General features: G+C 47.3%; 2 protein-coding genes across 2 annotated transcripts in view; both read right to left on the bottom strand.

Annotated features, from left to right (window-relative positions):
• AGPAT2 (1-acylglycerol-3-phosphate O-acyltransferase 2) overlaps positions 1-16,311 on the bottom strand; it is a 45,930-nt gene extending 29,619 nt beyond the window's left edge. The window contains exon 1 of the mRNA XM_081967505.1: positions 16,048-16,311. Within this exon, the coding sequence (XP_081823631.1) occupies positions 16,048-16,226 (179 nt within the window). The 5' untranslated portion in view covers positions 16,227-16,311. The remainder of the gene's footprint in view (positions 1-16,047) is intronic.
• Positions 16,312-18,415: 2,104 nt separating this feature from the next.
• On the bottom strand, positions 18,416-20,643 carry LOC309399372 (ficolin-1-like; the record flags this gene model as incomplete). Its single annotated transcript, XM_081967108.1, has 6 exons — positions 18,416-18,929; positions 19,077-19,211; positions 19,407-19,536; positions 19,860-19,987; positions 20,177-20,232; positions 20,639-20,643. The coding sequence occupies 6 exons, from the start codon at positions 20,641-20,643 to the stop codon at positions 18,679-18,681; spliced, it is 705 nt and encodes a 234-aa protein (XP_081823234.1). The 3' UTR covers positions 18,416-18,678.
• Positions 20,644-21,920: the final 1,277 nt, after the last annotated feature.

The raw sequence follows: 21,920 nt of genomic DNA, 5'->3' as shown, positions 1-21,920 counted from the left end.
GCCTTTTTTGAAAAAAAACGGGCCTGTTTTCATGAAAAATGGGCCATTTTGGGGGGGGGGGGTTGCAGAGTGCAAAAACTTTTTTTTCTTTTGGAAAGCTCTTTAATTGATTGATGAGAATTACATTGATCAAGTGCTGTGCCAGCAGAAACAAAGTCTTAGGTGCTACAGATTGTCAGCGATTTCCTTCTTCAGCACATGGATAAATACACCTGGAAACATCTACCTACCTACCTACTCTCTCTCTCCCTACCTATCTACTGTATTTCTCTATCTCTTTCTATTTCTCTCTACCTACCTACCTACCTACCTACCTACCTACCTACCTACACACTCTCTCCCTCCCTCCCTCCCTACTATATTTCTCTCTCTCTCTCCCTCTCTCCTTCTATCTATCTATCTATCTATCTATCTATCTATCTATCATCTATCTACCTACCTACCTACCTACCTACCTACCTACCTACCTACCTACCAGGGACGTGCGGTCAGGGGAGGCAGGGGAGGCAGAGCCTCACCTCTCATAATGAAATAATAATATATAATAATAATATCCACAAGGGAGTTTCATATATATAAGAGGAAGAGGAGGGAGGAGGAGGAGCGCGCGGGGCGGTGCCAGCTGGGCAACTGGCGGAGGCAGGAGGGTTCTCGGAAGCGCCAATAACCTTCCTGCCTCCACTGTACTTTGCGCGCTCCTCGCGACTGCAATAGACATCCAGAAGTGACAGGGGTTTGATGACGTTGCCGCAGCTGCCATGCGCGGATGGGCGGAGGTAGCCAGAGTGGCCCAAGGCAGTCCGGCGGAGGAGCGACCGAGGATCAGGCTGCCTGATCCTCCATTGCTCGTTTGCTCGCTCTTTTGTCCGCCCAGACCCCTCGGCGCTACTCTGGTTACCTCCGTCTGGCCGCGCCCAGCAGCGACGTCGGCGACGTCATCAAGACGAAGTGGCTTGGAGGCGAGGTGCTTTTCAGTGCGTCTGGCGTTTAGGTACATAGCCGGATGTCCTAAACGCCAGATGCACCGAAAAGCACTGAAAAGCAGCTGCTGTTGGGGATCGTGGAGCGTGAGCCAGTGGAGCGCGCTCAGAAAGGCGGGGAATGGGGTCATGTGTGCTGGAGGATGAGGCAGCCTAAGCCTCCAGCACACGTGGTCCCATTCCCTGCCTTCCTGATGACGTCACCAGCCTCACCAGCCATAAACCTCACCGCACATCACTGCTACCTACCTACCTACCTACCTACCTACCTACCTACCTACCTACTCTCTCTCGCTCCCTACCTACCTACTGTATTTCTCTCTTTCTCTCCCTCTCTATCCCTCTATCTACCCACCTCCTTTTTTTAAAAAAATTGCCTCTTCAAAACCTTGCTGCGTCTTATACTCCGGTGCGTCTTATACTCCGAAAAATACGGTAGTAACCTATGATTATCATTAAGTGTTTTATCTTATGGTTCTTGATGAATGTATTATATTTTATTTTCCTTATATACACTGAGAGCATTTGCACCAAAGACAAATTCCTTTTGTGTCCAATCACACTTGGCCAATAAAGTATTATGTTCTATTCTAAAGGAAGGTTGCAAGAGCTGGTCGGGGCAAAACAGAGGGACAAGCCACGATGCTCTCCTGCCCTGGCAGCCCAAGGGAGGGGAGGGGCAGATGGCACACCACCCTGAAAAGCTGGGTCTGATTGGCTCTCTCCAGCTGCCTCATCTTCATGCAAATGGGAGCAGAGTCCACTTCCAACGTATGGAGCAGAAACAGCGGTTGAGTAAGCCTCAGGCCAGAGATCGAGGCCAGAGGTTCAAACCATCCCTGGGATGAATGGCTAGGACTTTTCCAGAGTGTGCAGAAGAGAAATAAGGATGGGAAGAGCAGCTTTTCACACCTCTTTAGCTCAAGAGCCCAAAAGCAACAAGCCAGGGTGGATAAAAAATAGATTTTAAGTTTTTTTTTTTAAAAAAAAAAGTCAGATTTTTAAATTTAAATCAGATTTTTAAAATTTAGATCCATTTCTTTTATTTTTATCCTATTTATTTTAATAAAATGCTTTTGTGGTAAAAAAATCTATCTAAAGATAGTTTTCTACTTAAGATACATTAATAGTTTAGTTTATTCAGCATGAAATGGAGCTTAGTTATATAGCATGAGGCGGTATATTCTGCAATATTTACATTTTTGGTACACTCGTTCAATGAATGCAAGCTGAGATAACATGCACTGCATTGATGCGTTCACACAATATCCCAATAACCATGAGATAAATCACGAAACAAAGTTCAGGAATGTTTCTTTATCCCCTTGTTTTGCAAATCTATCTACACTACAAACTCTGTGATGGTTTATAAATTTAATAAATGAAATGAATGAAATGAAATGGTTTGAAGAGAAATGCATCTGTGCCACTAGGCACCAGGAGGAAGGGCAAGCAGTAAAAATGAAAGTGAAACCTTATAAGCAGCTTATAAATATAATAAGGGGACCTGTCATTTCAGATCCGTCATGGCAACACCTGTTAGTGAGCATCCACTCACCTGCTGCCTGCCAGGTCCCTCACCTTATGTCCCTGTCGCATCACCAGCCATCCCGTTAAAGCGAATGGGACGGTCGGTGAGTCAACAGGGGCTCAGAGGAGGAGCCATTGTGGGACAGAGACAACAGTTGCTCTTTGAAAACTATGATTTAAATCGAGTTGATTTAAATCAGGCCTTTTTAATAGTGATTTATATCATGATTTAAATTGTGATTTAAATCAACTTGATTTAAATCGAATCCACCCTGCACCGAGCAAAGGCCTAACTTTTCTGCCAGTGAGGAAAAAGGCATTTTGCAGAGTGATATAGTCTGCTTGAGGGACTTTGCACGAAGATGTCGTGTCAAAGGACTTTTTGTTCTCAATTTTCACATGACTTCAGGAAAGAAATTGAACTGTAGATGGTTCCACAAAAGCCAACCGCTACAGTGGAAAGAACAGCCAGCAAGGAAATTGGCTCTCTGTAATTCCTCTCTGGACAAAGAGAGGAACGGGGATCACCCACAAGTGCTCCAGACAACTGCTCCTTATGAGGAGACCATAAGCAATGCTCTCCGACCTGCTCAGAGTTCTGGGAGACAAAGCAATACCCCTTTTTTTACTCAAAACAGGGCCAGTGCTTTCTAAGGGATGCAAATGGATTTACATATTTCCTTTTCTAAAAAGAAATTTCATCCTTCCCGTGGGAAAATGCTTTTGTTTTGAATTCTCTTTAAAAAACAACAACAGGATTAAACTATGAAGCTTAGACGTAAGGAGGAACCCAAAAGGAACTAAAGTGTACAATTAAAGGGGAAGAACCCTTAACATGTTTTACTAAGACAGAATTAAACAAAGTGTTTTGCAATGCAGAACAATGTTTTTGAGCAATGGACTTGGAAGTTAATTTTAAGAGTGTCTGTGTTTAAAAAATATTATGGAAGCGGAACAAGTTTTACCAGACCTGATTGAGGCAGTGGATTTAAAAACGAAAGGCTACAAGAGATGGTAAAAGACGATGCACTTTCAAAAGAAGCTAGATGATGTCTTAATAATTAAAGCGGATTAAAACAGAATTTGCAAACCAGGAGGAGGATTTGGATTTTCCTATATTGGATTTACAAAAGAGGCTTCTTAAAGCTCTGAAGAATTTTCCGCACTTTCTATTCTTCTACTCTCTTAATTTTTTTAAACTTTGAACTAGCTTTTATCATTGCAATTTTTTAAATAAATTTACTTTTTAAAAATTCCTGAGGTAAAAAAAAAAAAAAACCATGCTGCCAAGTCACAATGGCCCAAAGCAGGGCCCAAAACAACCAAGGCTTAATCCACATTTGAGGCCCGCGTTTTGCACCTAGCCAGTCCTAAGGTGACTGCGCCTAGGGACCAATTCCCTCCTCTCTGGAGCATCTTCAAACGGCCCCACTCCCTCACAAAAGAAGGAGGAACAGCTACCCACCAATGCCAAAAAAAAAGAAAAAGAATTTCAAATGCCTAAATGCTAGATCAGGGGTGTCAAACTCAAGGCCCAGGGGCCGAATCCGGTTTAGATCTGGCCCACAGGATCATCCTAAAAACAGTGAGGGACCGATCCATGCTGCGTCTGCCAGCAAAAATGGACTTTGGGAGGGCCACGTGCGGCCCCCATAAGCTCCATTTTTGCTGGCAGAGGGTTGCAAGAAGCCGTCGCAGCTGAAAACGGCACTCGGGGGGAGCCCGTTTTCACTGGCAGAGAGCTTGGGCCACCACAGGTGCTCTGACATGAGTGACGTTGAGCTGACCACATCCACCTTGCCACCCAAACACAATCCTGATGTGGTCCTCAGCGAAATCAAGTTTGACAACCCTGTGGCAGACCAACGTTTCTCAACAGTAACAATTTAAGAAGCGTGAACTTCCAACTCCTAGGGTGCTAGCATTCTGGGAGTTGAAAGTCCAATCATCTTAAAGGTGCTGACGCCGAGAAACAATTAGACCACAGTTTCCCCAACTTTTCTGGCTTTGTGGACCAGCGGGGAGGGGAGGGGATGGTTCAACATGGGGCAACAAGGAAGCACCCCATTTGTGCCACAGGCAGGCACCCCACGCGTGCAAATGGAGCACACGCTCGCCCTTGACTTCCGCGGCCCAGTTCCAAATGGGTCAAGGTATGGTACTGGGTTATTATCACCCAGGGGTTGGTGACCCCTGTGTTAGACAATATTAGCTAGCATCGAGGATGTTTACCTACTTTGGGTAATGAAACATCTGCAAGAAAACAGAGAGCACTTTATGTCAACCCTGAGCTACAAATATACCTCTTCATTAATATCAGCAAGTGCTGGGAGATTTTTTTTTAACAGATTAACAGAAATGGAAGGGACCTTATAGGTCACCTAGTCCAACCTCCCACCCACCCAAGCAGGAGACCCTACACCATTTCTGACAGATGGCAGCCCAGCCTCTCCTTGAAAGCCTCCAGTGATGAAGCTCCCACAACTTCTGTTCCATGGATTGATTGCTCTTCCTGTCAGAAAATTCCTCCTCATTTCTAGGTTGAATCTCCTTGTTCGGTTTCCATCCATTCTTCCTTGTCTGGCCTTCGGGTGCTTTGGAAAACAGCTTGACCCCCTCCTCTCTGGGGCAGCCCCTCAAATATTGGAAGACTACTTTCCTGTCTCCCCTGGTCCTTCTCTTCCCTAGACTAGCCAGGCCCAGTTCCTGCAACCGTTCATCGTATGTTTGAGCCTCCAGTCCCCTCATCATCCATTGTTGGAAAGTCTCAAAAGGTGATCACATGACCTTGGGACACAGCAATGGTCAGTTGTCAAGTGTCCAAATTTTGATCATGTGACCCATGCCCAGTTCCTGCAACCGTTCTTCATATGTTTTAGCCTCCAGTCCCCTAATAATCTTGGTTGTTCTTCTCTGCACTCTTTCTAGAGTCTCAACACCTTTTTATAGTCTGGTAACCAAAACTGGATGCAGTACTCTAGATGTGGTCTTAATAAAGCTTTATAGAGTGGTATTAATACCTCACTTGATCTTGATTGTATCTCTCTGTTAATGCAGCATTGGCTTTTTTGGCTGCGACTGGACATTGTTGTCTCATATTTAGCTGGTTTTCCACTAAGCCTCCAAAATCCTTCTCACAGTTACTGCTATTAAGCCTGGTTTCACCCAGTCTATAGTTTGGGGTTTTGTTGCCTTAAGTGTAAGACTTTACTTTTCTCTACTTTCATTTTGTTGGATGGGGCCCAGTGTTCATGTTTTTGTAGAAGAGAGCAAAGCCAGAGGACTTTGCATTGGCAAAAACTTTTCCAGGTTGAAATAACGAAAGAGGAAGATCATTGCTGCTCCTGACCCACCCCCTTCCCAATTCCAGAGCAAATACATGGCTATTTTTACCAAGCAAGGACAAAGTATTGCATTCACACTCCATGCTGTCAGGCTGCCACATCACAATTCAACTGTAAGATATCGAAGTCTTCCTTCTGGGACAACCACTCTTTGCCCACAAAATGTTTCTGGATTTTTGCAGCCCAAGAAAAGAAGAAAACCAGTCCATCCAGATTGCGGGGCGTGTCCCATCTCAGCGGAGGAGAACAAAATACCACCCAAGGCCTCCAGAATAACAATATCAAAGCAAGGAGGGGCAGTTTTCATTAAGCGGATTATGACAAAGAAGCTTAGAAGCAACTGTCAAACCCCACGCTCTGCCAACTTCGATCTTCGGATCCCACGCAACGCATCTATGAACAAACTGTGCAACCGGAGAAATCATTTCTCAAGTTGGCATCTGCATGGAGACATCCAAGGAAAGTGATGACTAACCTTTTCTGGACCGAGTGCCCAAAGTGCGCATGTGCGTGCGTGCCCAAACACCCAAAATCCAATGTGTGCATGGCCTCCTGCACCCCCCCCCAGCACATGTGCAACAAGAGACTTGATGACCAGACAAGATATGAAGGGGGGGAGGAGCCATGGCTCAGCCAACAGACAGGGGAGAGGAGGCAGCAATGAGACTTAGGTCACAGAAATGATTTAAAAACACATTGCAATTGTTAATACAATGAAATGGTTAGAAGTGATATAAAGTATGATTGAAGATGTTAAAGAATTTTAGGTAAATCCAAACTGCTAATATGTATGTAATAAGGGTGTCTACCCTTCTTAACACATCAGACACTGTGGGCAGACTCCAGGGCCTTCCCTTAAATATTGTCATCTGATGGGCACTAGGAAGCATGTTTTTTTTCCCCAAGGCAGCCCCGTTTCCTCAGTCCTGGTTGCAAGCTGTCAACTCTGCACCCCAAAGTCTGCCAGGCCTCCTTGGCTCTCCCCACCTTCCATAAAGCTTGCTAGGATCAAGTTGAGCAACTACACATTAAAAAAAAATGACTTGGTGCCAGGCCTTTGCAGCTTTAAATGTTCTAATGCAATTAGTTCTATAGGTTTAATTGGCGTTTAACTTTTGATTGGGAGTCGCCCAGAGTTTATTAGAAAATGGGCGACTATATAAATGTTTTCAACAAATTATGAAATTAAAAATGTTGGCAGCTCATAGGTTCAAGACAAATGTTATTTCATAAGCTACACGTCATGCCATGGTTAGTTAGTAGATGTTAACTCCCTGCATTTTTCTCTTTATAGGACACGCTTGCGTTCTGAAGGGAGGCCGTCTGTCAGACCTGGAAGCCATTGTTTACTTTTTGGATTTCAGGCCTGCCACGCTTTTTGCTGTGGGAAAATGGGATGGGGGCTTTATAGGGAGCTGGGTGATAGGTAGCCATAACAACATTCTTCTTAGAAAGCCAAGGTCATCTTTGTCTCTGCACCTGGCCAGATGTGGATGGGAGGGATCTGTCTTTGTGGTAGTGGAAGATTGGACCGTGGGATGGACTTGTGGGTGTTGGGGCAGAATCTTGAACTTTCAACTGGTTGGGGAAACCTGGAAGCTGTCCGATTCGGGTTTTCCCAGATGTGTCAACATGGCTCTCTGAATAAATTGGGACTTTGAGGAATCTCTTGCCTCGGACTCTGATTTCATATTGAATGCTATTTTGAACCCCGACACTACAGCCTAGACTGGACAATCATTCTGCACTTTTTCAGACACCACGTAGTAAAGGCATACTTGCAAGACAACAACCATCCAGCCTGATGCAAACCTCACAAGACACCTGCAAAAAACGGGTCCACTTCGACTGCTAGTCTAGGGAAGAGAGGGACATGAGAGCAGTAGTAGGGGCCTTTCCCAGTACCCCAATATTTGAGCCACAGAGAGGAGGGGATCAAGCTATTTTCCAAGGCATCTGAAGGCCGGAGAAGGAATAACGGATGGAAACAGACCAAGGAGAGATTCAACCTGGAAATAAGGAGGAATATTCTAACAGTGAGAATCAACCTGTGGAACAGAAGTTGCCTTCGGAAGTTGTGGGAGCTTCATCCTTGGAAGCTTTCAAGAAGAGACTGGACTGCCATTTGTCAGGAATGATGTAGGGTCTCCTGCTTGGGCAGGTGGGTTGGACTAGATGACCTTCAAGGTCCCTTCCAACTCTGTGAATAAGCAAGGTAGTTTAGTGCCTTATGAGGTATTAGCTTCCTTCCTTCCTTCCAATCGGGTGACCTAATTAAGGTTGTGTGTGTGTGTGACCGCAGGCCCCGTGCAGCCTCCACTCTCTTCCCTAGGCAAGCATCACAACAACACACCTGTATTGATTTTGAGACTTTTGGGAAAAGTGCAGAGAAGAGCAACTAAGACGATCAAAGGCCTGGAGACTAAAACATAGGAAGAACGGTTGCAGGAATTGGGTTTGGCCAGTCTAGAGAAGAGAAGGACTAGGGGGGAAATGATACAAATATTGATTCCAATATTTGAGGGGTTGCCACAAAGAGAGAGTCAGCTTATTTTCCAAAGCCCCCGAAGGCCAGACAAGAAACAATGGATGGAAACTGACCAAGGAGAGATTCAACCTGGAAATAAGGAGGAATTTTCTGACAGTGAGAATCAACCTGTGGAACAGAAGTTGCCTTCGGAAGTTGTGGGAGCTTCATCACTGGAGTCTTTCAATAAGAGACTGGACTGCCATCTGTCAGAAATGGTGCAAGGTCTCCTGCTTGGGCAGGGGTTGGATTAGATGACCTACAAGAGTCCCTTCCAACTCTGTTATTCTGTATTCCATTCTAGAATATTATTCCATCCAACTTCTTGGTAGACATTCCCAGGGCTCCAGTTTAATTAAAACCATGACTCATTTTTCCACAATTAATTGCTCATCTTGTGCAAACATCAAAGCCCATCACAACACCTCAACCAGAAAAAGGCATCGCAGGTTTCGACAGCAAAGCAATAAAAGGGATTTTACTTGTTTCTAGATGGCAGAGGGTTGCAGGAGGCCGTCACAGTCAAAAACGGAGCTTGGGAGCCTGTTTTCACCGGCAGAGCCCTCAGGCCACCACAGGTGCCCCCCCCCAACACGAGTGACGTCAGGCTGGCCACACCCACCCTGGCCATGCCCACTTACCCCCCCCCCCAAGGTCAAACACAATCCTGATGCAGCCCTTAATCAAATCAAGTTTGACACCCCTTGTGTAGTGTCTCCTGTTTGGTCAGAGGATTGGACTAGATGATCTACAAGATCCCTTCCAACTCTGTTCATCTGCTCTTAATTGGATCCCGGGACACAGAAGCAGCCACAATGCCCACCACAAAGGCAGCCAAACGACAGTCTAGCTTTTGTGACGTTAGAAGAAGGGGGGAAAGGGAGCAGGGTAACATTTCCTGTCTCTACTTGTTGCCTCGACTGAAAGGCATTCCAGGAATTGTATATCTACTAAGGATTTACACACCCAACCGTCAAGTCGGCGGGAAGGTGGGGGGGGGAGGTGTAGACTAGCATAGAGAAGCCATAAAGGACTTTTGTCCCGGTTAATGCCACACCTTCCAAGAGGTTGGGCGGCAGGTAGTCTCACCTTACCCAAAGGACATCAACCTTACAGAACGGAACATTGGAAGGAGTCTGAGTAGTTCTTTTGTCCAACTAACAGATTTAGTTGAAAGACTCCTCGTTGCAAAAACTTTGCTGCTTTCCCTGGCCTTGAATAAGTGTAACATTCGGTTAAGTCTCTGGACTTTCTTTCCAGCTTCGTCCATCTGCTTTTTCAGAGTAAGGCCCAGAGTTAGCCGTGGTCTTGAGCTTGACAAAAAACAAGGCGCAAATATTTGGGATGTTTATTAAAATGGCTCAGTGGCTGAGACGCTGAGCTTGTCGATCAGAAAGGTCGGCAGTTCAGCGGCTCAAATCCCCAGCGCCGCCGAACGGAGTGAGCTCCCGCGACTTGTCCCAGCTTCTGCCAACCTAGCAGTTCAAAAGCACGTAAAAAATGCAAGTAGAAAAATAGGAACCACCTTTGGTGGGAAGGAAACAGGGTACCGTGCGCCTTTGGTGTTTAGTTATGCCGGCCACATGACCATGAAGATGTCTTTGGACAGCGCTGGCTCTCTGGCTTTGAAACGGAGATGAGCGTCCCTAGAGTCGGGAACGACTAGCACGTATGTGCGAGGGAAACCTTTACCTATTAAAGTGAATGATAAGCAGGAGAATTCCCTCGATTCTCTCTCTCTCTCTCTTTTCCCGATTGGATATAAAATGCGGAAAGAGATCTGCTTTTGAGGGTCTTTCCCGGAAGGGAATTTCAGGGAAATTATTGCGGCTGGAAGATCTTGCCCTTACGGTATTTAGTGCAGGGAGATCTCACCAATCGCCTCATCCAGCAATCATTTGAGGTTACAAGGTGGGGGGAGTCCTGCGTTTATGACAGGGGTGTCCAAACTTGGGAACTTTAAGACTTGTGGACTTCAACTCCCAGAATTCTCCAGCCTGGGGAATTCTGGGAGTTGAAGTCCACAAGTCTTAAAGTTCCCAAGTTTGGACACCCCTGGTTTATGACCTTTGCAGTGTCTCTCGGTCACATGATTACTGTTGGATTCGGTGTTTGTTGTCCTCTGCCTGCCTTGTTTTTCTTTCCCCCCCACTGCAGAGCAGAGACATTGGAGAGGAAGGGATTACAAGAGAGTAGAGCAAGCCCATCAGAAGGAAGAAGTCTGTTGTTTGCAGAGCACACTCAAGGCTGCAGGTGTACTCTCCCGCATTCTGTCCTTCTCCAAGGAATGCAAATGCAAAATTACTGCAATTACTTTCTTGCTAATTATCCCAGGATTGATAAGAGCATTCCGAAGGGCAAGGGAGCTGGGTGAAATGGCAGCACTGTTACAGTTACAAAGTTTCCCACTTAGCAATCATTTCATTTAACCACAGAGCTGCCAAACCCATTTGTGGCCGCTAAATGAGGACTATCTGTAACATGGTGGCAAGGCAGATAAGTCTTTCATTCACAGTGATATACTTCAAGCTTCTCCAATATGCAAGAAAACCATCCTCGAGAGGTGACTGACCAGTATTTTCTTAAAATCACCAAAAATGGAGAACCTTCTACCTCCTCAGGGTCATGGACAGGTCTCACTATTCAAAGGTTTTTCCTTAGCTTTAGAATTCCTTTCCTTGAGGAGCCTCGGAGCAAGCTGCTTAATTCATTCTTTGCACCAGTCTTCATGTAAAAAGGAACTACAGCCCAACCTACCCAAAAACATATCCTGCCCCATACATCCCTTCGGCCGATTCGCTCACACAGAGAGGGACTCCTCCGGGTGCCGTCCACTAGGCTGCCCAGGGGAAGGGCCTTCTCTGTGATGGGCCCGACCCTCTGGAATGACCTTCCCCCTGATATTAGAACAACCACGGACCTCCGCTCCTTCCGTAAGAAGCTCAAAAGCCACCTGTTCAATCTAGCCGGCTTGGCCTAATTCCAGCTCTCCCACCTCAGTCTGTATTTTTAAATTTTGGTCTTAGGCTAAGTTTTTAATTTTTATAAATTTGTACAGGGGTTTAATGTTTAATTCATTTTTAACTATATTTATGATTATTTGTAAGGTTTTTAATTTGGTACCTGTACACCGCCCCGAGTCCCTTCGGGGAGAGGGGGCGGTCTAGAAATCAAATCAAATAAATAAATAAATAAATAAATAAATAAATAACCATAAAAGACAGGCTAGAAAGACAAATTAAAATCACTTGATGAATTACATGCCAGAATTCTAAAGGAGCTGGCTGATGTGAACCATTGTATCGTATCTTTCAAAAATCCCGGAGCACTGGGGAACTACCTGAGGACTGGAAAAGAGCTGATGTGGTTCCCATCTTCAAAAAAACGAAGGGAAGAAAAAAAAACAGACCCAGGAAACTACAGACCAATCAGCCTAACATCAATACCTGGGAGGATCCTGGAAAAAATAATTTAAAAACAGAACTGTGAATATATAGAAACAAAAGTTATAACTAGTAGCCAGCACAAGTTTGTTAAAAACTGATCATGCCAAACCAATCTTATTTCATTCTTTGACAAAGCGACTAAATTAGTAGAAAAGTGAAATGCTGTGGACACAGTCTAATTTAGACTTCAGCAAGGCATTCAACTAAGTCAGGGGTGTCCAAACTTGGGAACTTTAAGACTTGTGGACTTCAACTCCCAGAATTCCCCAGCCAGTCCACAAGTCTTAAAGTTCCCAAGTTTGGACACCCCTGAACTAAGTAGACCGCAAACTACTTCTTGGTAAGCTAGAAAAAAGTGGGACAGATAGCATCACCACCAGATGGATTTGTAACTGGCTGACAAACCATACTCAATGAGTAGTCCTTAATGGTACTACATCTAAACAGTAGGAAGGAAGCAGTAAGGTACCACAAGGTCCAGTATTTGGCCTAAATACTCTTCAATATCTTCATAAACCACGTAGATGAGGGAACAGAGGGGGAACTCATCAAATTTGCAGATGACACTAAACTGGCAAGGATAGCCAACACTCCAGAAGACAAGCTCAGGATCCAAAAAGATCTTGACAGACTTGAACAATGGGCCCTATCCCACAAAATGACATTTCATGTGGAGAAAAGCAAAAGTTTTACACCTGGGCAGGAAACACCGAAGGTACAGTTACAGATTAGGTGAAACATGACTCAAAAAGAACAACTGTGAGAGGGACCTAGTGGACAATCACATGGATATGAGTCACCAATGTGTGGCAACAGGCAAAAATCCAATGCAATTCTAAATGGCATTAACAGAAGGATTGAATCAAGATCAAGTGAGGTACTAATACCACTCTATAAAGCCTTAGTTAGACTAGAATACTCCATCCATTTTTGGTCACCACACTATTAAAAAAGAGGTTGAGACTCTAGAAAGAGTGCAGAGAAGAGCAACCAGGATGATTAGGGGACTGGAGGCTCAAACATACGATGAACGGATGCATGGCTGGTCTAGTGAAGAGAAGGACCAGGGGAGACATGAGAAGTTTTCTAATATTTGAGGGGCTGCCACAGAGAGGAAGGGAGGGGGGTCAAGCTATTCTCCAAAGCCCCCGAAGGCCAGACAAGGAACAAATGGATGGAAACTGAACAAGGAGAGATTCAACCTAGAAATAAGGAGGGATTTTCTGATAGTGAGAACAATCAACCCATGGAACAAAAGTTGCCTTCAGAAGTTGTGGGAGCTTCATCCCTGGAAGCTTTCGAGAAAATGGACTGCCATTTGTCAAAAATGGTGTAGGGTCTCCTGCTTGGACAAGGGGTTGGACTAGATGACCTACAAGGGTCCCTTCCAACTCTGTTATTCTGTATTCCATTCTAGAAAATTATTCCATCCAACTTCTTGGTAGACATTCCCAGGGCTCCGGTTTAATTAAAACCATGACTCATTTTTCCACAATTAATTGCTCGTCTTGTGCAAACATCAAAGCCCATCACAACACCTCAACCAGAAAAAGGCATCGCAGGTTTTGGCAGCAAAGCAATAAAAGGGATTTTACTCAGAACTGGGGAAATGTTTGAAAATGTTTTGCAATTTCTATGGCTGGATTTCTGATCCATCCTCCTAACCAGAAGGAATCCAGGATCGCTGGTCTTAAGTGGAGACACTAAGAGCCCAGTTTAGTTTTGGGAGACAAGGGAGCTCCTATAGCAGAGATGGAGCTGCTATAACAGTTTCTCTCTGTGTTTGGACATAAAAGAATACACATTAATGCGTAATACACTCTCTTTGTTGCTTTCTTTTTTTTATTTGGGTCTATGGGGAACAACAGTGTCTTAACTATGCTGCCCAATTTACAATAATCCAAGAGCAGCTATCTTAATCCCAATCTCAAACCTCTTTATTTAATTTGGATTTATTGCCAACATACAGACAGGGCTTGGCTCTTCAGATAATTTTTTTTTGGGGGGGGGTGTACATGTGAGCAGGAGGGGGCTTGAGCCAGGGTCTCCCCAAAGCCAATTAATCCCTTCACCACTGCAACTCAGTGGCTAATTAGAATTGCAGAAAAAAACAATGGCTACCAAGCTGCCTTCCATTGAGGACCTGTACACTGCAGGAGTCAAAAAGAGGGCCGTGAAAATATCTACAGACCCCTTGCATCCTGGACATAAATTGTTTCAACTCCTACTCTCAAAACGATGCTATAGAGCAGGGGTGTCCAAACTTGGGAACTTTAAGACTTGTGGACTTCAACTCCCAGAATTCCCCAGCTGGGGAATTCTGGGAGTTGAAGTCCACAAGTCTTAAAGTTCCCAAGTTTGGACACCCCTGCTATAGAGCATTGCACACCAAAACAACTAGACACAAGGACAGTTCCCCCCCCCCCGAATGCCATCACTCTGCTAAACAAATATTTCCCTCAACACTGTCAAACTATTCACTAAATCTGCACTACTATTACTATTTATTAATCTTCTTGTCATTCCTATAACTCATCGCCTCCCACTTACGACTGTAACTTTGTTGCTTGTATCCTTATGATTTATATTGTTTGTTTCTTAGTATGGTTTGGTTGCTTATTTGTACCCTATGGCTATCTTTAAATTTTGTACTTTATGATTCTTGACAAATGTATCTTTTTTTAATGTACATTGAGAGCTTATGCACCAAAGACAAATTCCTTGTGTGTCCAATTACACTTGGCCAATCAAGAGTTCAATTCTGTTCTGTTCTCTTCTACTCTACTCTTTTCCATTCTATTCTACTCCATTCCTGTCCTGTCCCTAATTCTGTTCTAATTCTATTCCTATTCTATATTCCAAAATCTATCCTATCCCTAATTCTAATTCTAATCCTAAACCTAATCCTAATCCCATTCCTCTCCTACCCTACCCCTTATCCTATCCTATCCTATTCTAATTCTAATTCTATTCCTATTCTATTTTATTTCTATTCTATTCCTATTCTCTCACTAAAATTCCCTTTACAAACTTTCGAAGGAGATTCTGCTACTTCTGGTGTACTAACTCTAACTCAGCAGCTCCAAATTCACAGAACGCCCATGAGCCATGTTGGCTGGGAACTATGGAGTTTATAGTCCAACACCTCCTGGCTGGAGAAGATGGGTTGTTTGACGGCTTAACCAGAAAAGTTTTCTACAATGTTTCACAATTAGCCGCAGGGGAAGCTCTCGTTTTCAAACCGTAAAGAATTATTTGTTATGAAAGATTGAAAGTGTTTCATTTAGACGCAACAACGTTGTTTCTCAACCTTGAGGAGTTCGGAAAGGTTCAACTCTGGGAACTGGGAGGATTGCAGACTTTTTAAAGTGAGTAAGGTTGAGAAAACATCGAGTCCAAGTCCTGTTTAACGTCGGGGTCTGCCTGCTCTTCCCCCCCACTCCAATTCCTTCCCCTTGGGAGCCGAACCCTTGCCGTTCAGCTTCAGTGTCCGGAGACGCAACGCTGATTAACTTCCTGCTTCACATAGTAAACCCAGGTGTGTAAAGCTCACTCAGCTTCTCCTCCCCTTTTCTGGACAATGGGATTGGTGGCCTCCTGGGGGTGGGCCTTGTATCTTAGGGAGAGCCAGGGACAATGCCTGCCACTGGCTACTCACAAGATACTATTAGCAGCCCAGAAGAGGCAAGCAGGGAGGGCTGCACAGGGACAGTGTGGTGTGTGTGTGTGTGTGTGTGTGTGTTGCATCTCTCTTACTTGGCTTGTTTCAAGAAGCGAAATAGGGGGCGGCAAAGAGTCCCAGGATGGGAGACCACTAGGCAATCCCACCCAGTGGAGTGAAGCGCTACCCTTCTGGAGAGAGAAATCCTGCCCAAGGCTTCAGGGTCCCGGCAGCAGCGAAGCAAGGGAGGGGGGCATTTAAGAGTCGCTGGACGGGAGACCACCACGCGATCCCACCCAGCGGAGCAAGCTGAAGTCCCTTCACGGCGTGGAAATGCGCCACCCTTCTGGAGGGAGGGAGCCCAGCCAGGGCTTTGGGGTCCCGGTAGCAGCTAAGCAGTGGGGGGGGGGCGTACGAATCCCGGGACGGGAGACCACGAGGCGATCCCACCCAGCGTGGCCGCCCTTCTGGAGAGAGCGAGGCCGGCCAGGGCTTGGGGGTCCCGGCAAGGGCGGGAGTGGGGGCCATGGGGGCGGGCAGCCAAGGGCCCGGGACTCACGTCATGTTGCGGACGGTGCGGCCGCCGTTCCACACGAGGCAGACGAGGCTGGTGAGGGCCGAGGCGACCACGCAGAGAACGCAATAGCTGGCGACCTTGGCGCGGAAGCGGAGCGCCGGACTCAGCGCCCCCAGCAGCAAGAGCAGCGCCAGCAGCAGCAGCACCGTGCCGGCCCCCATCCCGCCGCCTTCAGAGCTCCGGAGCCCCGCGGCGGTGGTCGAGAGTCGGAGAAGCGCCTGGCTCTCTGCCTGCCCCGCCGCCCTCGCCAGCTCTTAAGGGGCGGCCGCCTCCCGCGCCCGCCCTCCGCCCAGGGGCGGCTCCTCCCCGCCCGCTCTCCCGCCCCGGGCCAGCCCCTGCGCTGCTCCGCCCGCTCTCCTTCAGTAAGAATACCCGAAGGACCGAGTTGGAAGGGACCTTTGGAGGTCGTCTAGTCCAGTGTTTCCCAACCTTGGCGACTTTAAGTCCTGTGGACTTCAACTCCCAGAATCCCCCAGCCAGGGGAATTCTGGGAGTTGAAGTCCATAGGACTTAAAGTCGCCAAGGTTGGGAAACACTGGTCTAGTCCACCCCCACAACCTTACACCATTTGTGACAGAGGGGAGTCCAGTCTCTCCTTGAAAGCCTCCAAGGATGAAGCTCCCACAACGTCCGAAGGAAACTTCCGTTCCATGGAATATAGAATACCAGAGTTGGAAGGGACCTTAGAGGTCATCTAGTCCAACCCCCCCCCCCCCGCCCAAGCAGGAGACCCTACACCATTTCTGACAGAGGGCAGTCCAGTCTCCCTTTGAAAGCCTCCAGTGATGAAGCTCCCACAACTTCTGAAGGCAATTTCTGAAGGCAACAAAGAAGAGGGAGTCAAATTATTCTCCAAGGCACCTGAGGGTAGAAGAAGAAGCAATGGGTGGAAACTAATCAAGGAGAGAAGCAACTTAGAACGGAGGAGAAACTTTCTGACAGTTAGAACAATTAATCAGTGGAACAGAAGTTGCCTCCAGAAGTTGTGAATGCCCCAACACTGGAAGTCTTTAAGAAAATGTTGGATAGCCATTTGTCTGAAACGGTATAGGGTTTCCTGCCTAGGCAGGGGGTTGGACTAGAAGACCTCCAAGGTCCCTCCCAACTCTACCATTGTATTGTATTGTATTATAACTTCTGTCCCATCGGTTGATTGCTCTCGTTGCTCCCCTTTGGCTCCCTTTGGGGGGGGGGCTGTCAGTGTCATAATAGCATTAGCGCTCAACACTTATATACTGCTTCACGGCGCTTTGCAGCCCTGCTCTGCAAGCTGCATCAGTTGCCCCTCTGCTTCTCGGTGTAATTCAAAATGCCGTTTATGATCCATAAGTAGCTATAGCCCTTAGACCTGGAGTGGTTGTCTCTAAGCGGTTTAGACAGTCAGCCTGTTGCCCCCAACAATTTGCGTCCTCCTTTTGCTGACCTCAGAAGGATGGAAAGCTGAGTCAACCTTGAGCCGGACAGGATTGAACTGCTGGCAGTGGGCAGTGAGTTAGCCTGCAGTCCTGCATTCTAACCATTGGGATGGATGGATGGATGGAAGGAAGGAAGGAAGGAAGGAAGGAAGGAAGGAAGGAAGGAAGGAAGGAAGAATAGCCCTTAGACTTATATACCACTTCACAGTGCTTCACAGCCCTCTCTCAGTCTGTTGCCCCCAACAATCTGGGTCCTCCTTTTACTGACTTCAGAAGGATGGAAGGCTGAGTCAATTTTGTGCAGGTCAGGATCAATCTACTGACAGTCGTCAGAAATTAGCCTGCCATACTGCAGTCTAACCACTGCGCCACCATGGCAAGGAAGGAAGGGAGGGAGAAGAAAGGAAGGGAGGAAGGAAGGAAGGAATACCAATAGCAATTAGACTTATATACCACTTCCCAGTTATTTGCTGCCCTCTGTAAGCAGTTTACAGAGTCAGCAAATTGCCCCCAACAATCTGGGTCCTCATTTTACCGACTTCGGAAGGATGGAAGGCTGAGATAACCTTGAACTTCTGGCAATAGAATGCAGAATTAGCCTGCAACACTGCATTCTAAGCACTGGGCCACCATGGCTCATAGATATGAGAGAGAGGGGGGAGGGAGGGAGGGAGGGAGGGAGGGAGGGAGGGAGAGAGAGAGAGAGAGAGAGAGAGAGAGAGAGAGAGAGAGAGAGAGCGCTTGGGGAAATGGGGTCATTTATTTATTTCATTTCATTGCCATGCATCGGGTATGTAAACAACTTGCCTTACAACATTAACACATTAAACTATTCATGTGTATCTAAAACAATAAAAATGGAAAACTCAAGTAAAAATGGAAGTAAAAATTATTTATAGGAATAAAGCAAACTTGGAGACCTTTGGCTGGGTTGAAGATCCTATTTTTATTTATTTCATTAATATTCCTTGGCGGCTGAACGCCAGTGGAGCTGAAGTTGGGGGGGAGATGTGGGAAAGGCACCCCCCCCAACCTGGCAAAAGCACCAAGGAGTAGCTATTTAAAGATCATTTAATCATGTACATTTTGTAAAATGCAAGCTCTGTCTCAAGGTAGCAAATCAAACGTAGAGGGGATGGACTAGATGCCCTTTGGAAACCCTCAGAAAGAAAAAAGGCCCATCAGCTGAAAGAGCCACCTAAGCCACAGGCCGGATTTTCATTTCGGAGCACTTGTAGGAGTAGTTGTGGCCTTTCCCAGTACCCCAGTTGATGCCGTCCCCGCGAGACTTGTGTTCTCCCAACCAGTATCTCCCGTTGAGGTTGGACTGGTGGCAGACATCGTACCACCAGCCCCCTTTGTACTTCTCAGCGCAGTTGAACTTCTGGGGGTCCTGCTGCTTCTCTCGGGTGGAGAAGGGCATGTTGTTGTGGTAGGAGAGGGAGTCACCTGGGAGGAAGAGACGGGGGAAGGGTGCATGGAAGGCCAGCCCAGAGCATCTCCAGGGAGGCCCTCATTGGACAGACTGGCACTGCCCAATTCCAAGAGACTCATGGAGAAGGATGCTGATCCCCCTGGACTTTATCAGGGACTCACCTGCAGGGCCCCCCTTGAAGGCACCCACAGTTAGCCGATACCAATCAGATTCTGCTGCCACCTGGAAGGACGCATATTTGGCAAAGGAATGCTTATTGTCAAAATCAGTCAGGTCGACACGCAATTCATTCTTTCCTAGAAGGAAGAAAACAGACACATGGATCAGTTCGCACACTGCCCAGTCACCACAACTCACAACCCTGCAGGGTATGTTTTTCTGCTGCCTCCTCCATCTGGAGAGGGCCCATTTGTGGCTCTTCCCACCGAGGGCCCTGCACCCCTCTCCCCTGGCAGCAGGAGGGTCCAGGGCTGCAAGGGGAAGCCCCTCACCCAGTGAGGTCAAGCGGTGAAGGTTGTCATTCCCCAGCCAGAATTCAGTCAGCTGGTTTCCAAATCCTCTCTTGTAGGCTGCCCAGTCCCGGAAAAAGTCCACGGAGCCATCCGACCGCCTTTGGAAGACCTGCGGGGGAGAATCGGGACCCTTAACCTTCCCTCAGGGCAGCTCCCCAAATCACACGCTTCCCTCCCTTCCCAAATTTTAGGGGTCTCAGAGCTGGTCTTCTCCATCCAGAAGTGCTGGAACCCCGATCCCAACCCCAGGTTCCCTCCGGCCCCCATCCTGGCCTCAGTACTCGGTTTCTGGTTCATCCCATTCCTGGCAAGCAGCAAAGTTACAATCCTGGGTGTGTCTTCTGTGGGGCACAACCCCACGAAAGCTCCCTCAAAGCCACGGTGGCCAGAAGCGCCCCACGCCTGGGAAGAGCCACCCTCCGCCGCACTCACAATCCATCCGCCTCCATCTGTATCCATGTCGCACAGCACCTCCAGGGGCCTGCAGTCCTTGGAGTAGATGGTGTACCAGCCGCTCAGGATCGTCCCTCTTTTCAAGAGCTCTTTGCAGTTTGGGGCACCTGGGCAGAAAGAGGGCAGGAGAGGTTGGCACTCTCTGTGCCAGGGTCTTTGCCAAAATGCCCTCGCTTCTCTTAGTCCTAAGGAACTGGCTCAGTAGCTGCAGCCAGTTGGCAACGGGCATCCGGCCGATTAGCAGACTAACCGGTTGCAGTGTGGGGTTGCAAGTTGGGGGTGGGGGCTTCTCTTACTCTGGTGGGTGGACTGGATCCCCCCCACTGAAAGGTTTTGCGGAGGAGCCTTTTTTCTTCCAAAGATGAAACATTTTTAGGGCAATTTTCCCTCTTGAAGCAAAGGTTGCCAGTGGTCAGAAGTGGATTCTGCAAATGCTGGAACTACTTGGACAAAACATCATCTCTCCAGGGAATTGGGGGGGGGGGGCTAGGAAAGGAATGGGTAGTAAGGACACACTTACACTCACACACACATACACACCTCGCTTGCATTGAAGAGCCTCCAGCTTCTTCTCATCTGCAAAAAAGATTGAAGTGAAGAAAAACCAATTCCTGCCCCACCCAACCCTCCATGTGGCAGGAAAAGCCGTGGAGGGAGAGATACCACGATGCTGGCCTGAATTGGGAGGGGGATGGAGGCTCAGCTACATCTGTTATGCCCCGGGCTGCTTACCTGTCAGAAGTCCCTTTCAGCCTAACTTCATGCCCCACTGAGCTTAATACAATAATACAATACAATAGTAGAATTGGAAGGGACCTTGGAGGTCTTCTAGTCCAACCCCCTGCCTAGGCAGGAAACCCTATACCGTTTCAGACAAATGGCTATCCAACATCTTCTTAAAGACTTCCAGTGTTGGGGCATTCACAACTTCTGGAGGCAACTTCTGTTCCACTGATCAATTGTTCTCACAGTCAGGAAGTTTCTCCTCAGTTCTAAGTTGCTTCTCTCTTTGATTAGTTTCCACCCATTGCTTCTTGTTCTACCCTCGGGTGCCTTGGAGAATAGTTTGACTCCCTCTTCTGTGGGGCAACCCCTGAGATATTGGAACTTAGCTTGTTGGGGGGCTGAGCTGCATGATTTCAGCCAGAAGCCTCTTAGGCTGGCTCAGTCCCCAATCCGAGGCTCGCACTGTTCCCCTTGGGGGGGTCAGCAGTCCTTACCAATTGCTCCTGGGATGCCTCTCTTGCCTGAAACAGAAAGAGAAAAAAGTAGGGTAGAATTCCTTCTTTTTAGGAGGGTCCGGCAGCATCACTCGGGGTGACAAGCAGCTGCTGAACCCCCTTGTGGGCAGAAGCTCATAGGTTACACCCTCTGCTGGGGTAGAATGGGTACCAAGCTCTCTCCCCAGGACTTCATAAGCCATTTTCAGGGTGTTTCCCTTCCTTACACCAGAGCAGGCAGCTTAACCCAAGGAAATGCCCCCTTTGGGAGGGGGAGTTTCAACAGGTCGACTGCCCAGAAGACACAGTTCTCTCTCGTGCCAGTTCTCTTTCGTGGCACTTTCCTTCCGCCTTGTGACAAGTTATTTCTCTCGGAAACCCATTATTTCTCTTGGAATGGGCCAACTTCACCCTCTGCCCACAGACCCACCTTTGGGCCCTGGAACGCCAGGGGGCCCCGGGGGCCCTTGTGGTCCTGGCGAGCCTGGATTCCCCCGCACAATGGCTATTGTCTCATTGCCATCCAGGCCCAGCTCCTTAAACTCTGCAAAGGAAGGAAAAACATTTGGGGAGAAAGAAAAATGCTAAGCTAAATTTCCCACCTCTGAAGGCTGGAAGGAGGTGGCTGTCCCTCTTCCTCAGAGCCAACCTGTCTGCTACTCACCTGGGCAGGAGGACTCCTGTGCCCCTTGGTGGATTATGATCGTCAGGCAGAACAGGAGGAGGGGACCCACTTGCTCTCCAGCTCTCCTCATGGTGCCCGCTGGACTCTGATTGCTGCCTGCCCTGGATCCTCTGCTTTTATTTGGGCGGCCTGCTT

The sequence above is a fragment of the Natrix helvetica genome (assembly GCF_964273705.1).
Source record: "Natrix helvetica genome assembly, chromosome: 15".
NCBI classification, from domain to species: domain Eukaryota; kingdom Metazoa; phylum Chordata; class Lepidosauria; order Squamata; family Natricidae; genus Natrix; species Natrix helvetica.
The sequence above is the reverse complement of the archived record's forward strand: the minus strand, read 5'-3'. Positions and strand labels throughout refer to the sequence as shown.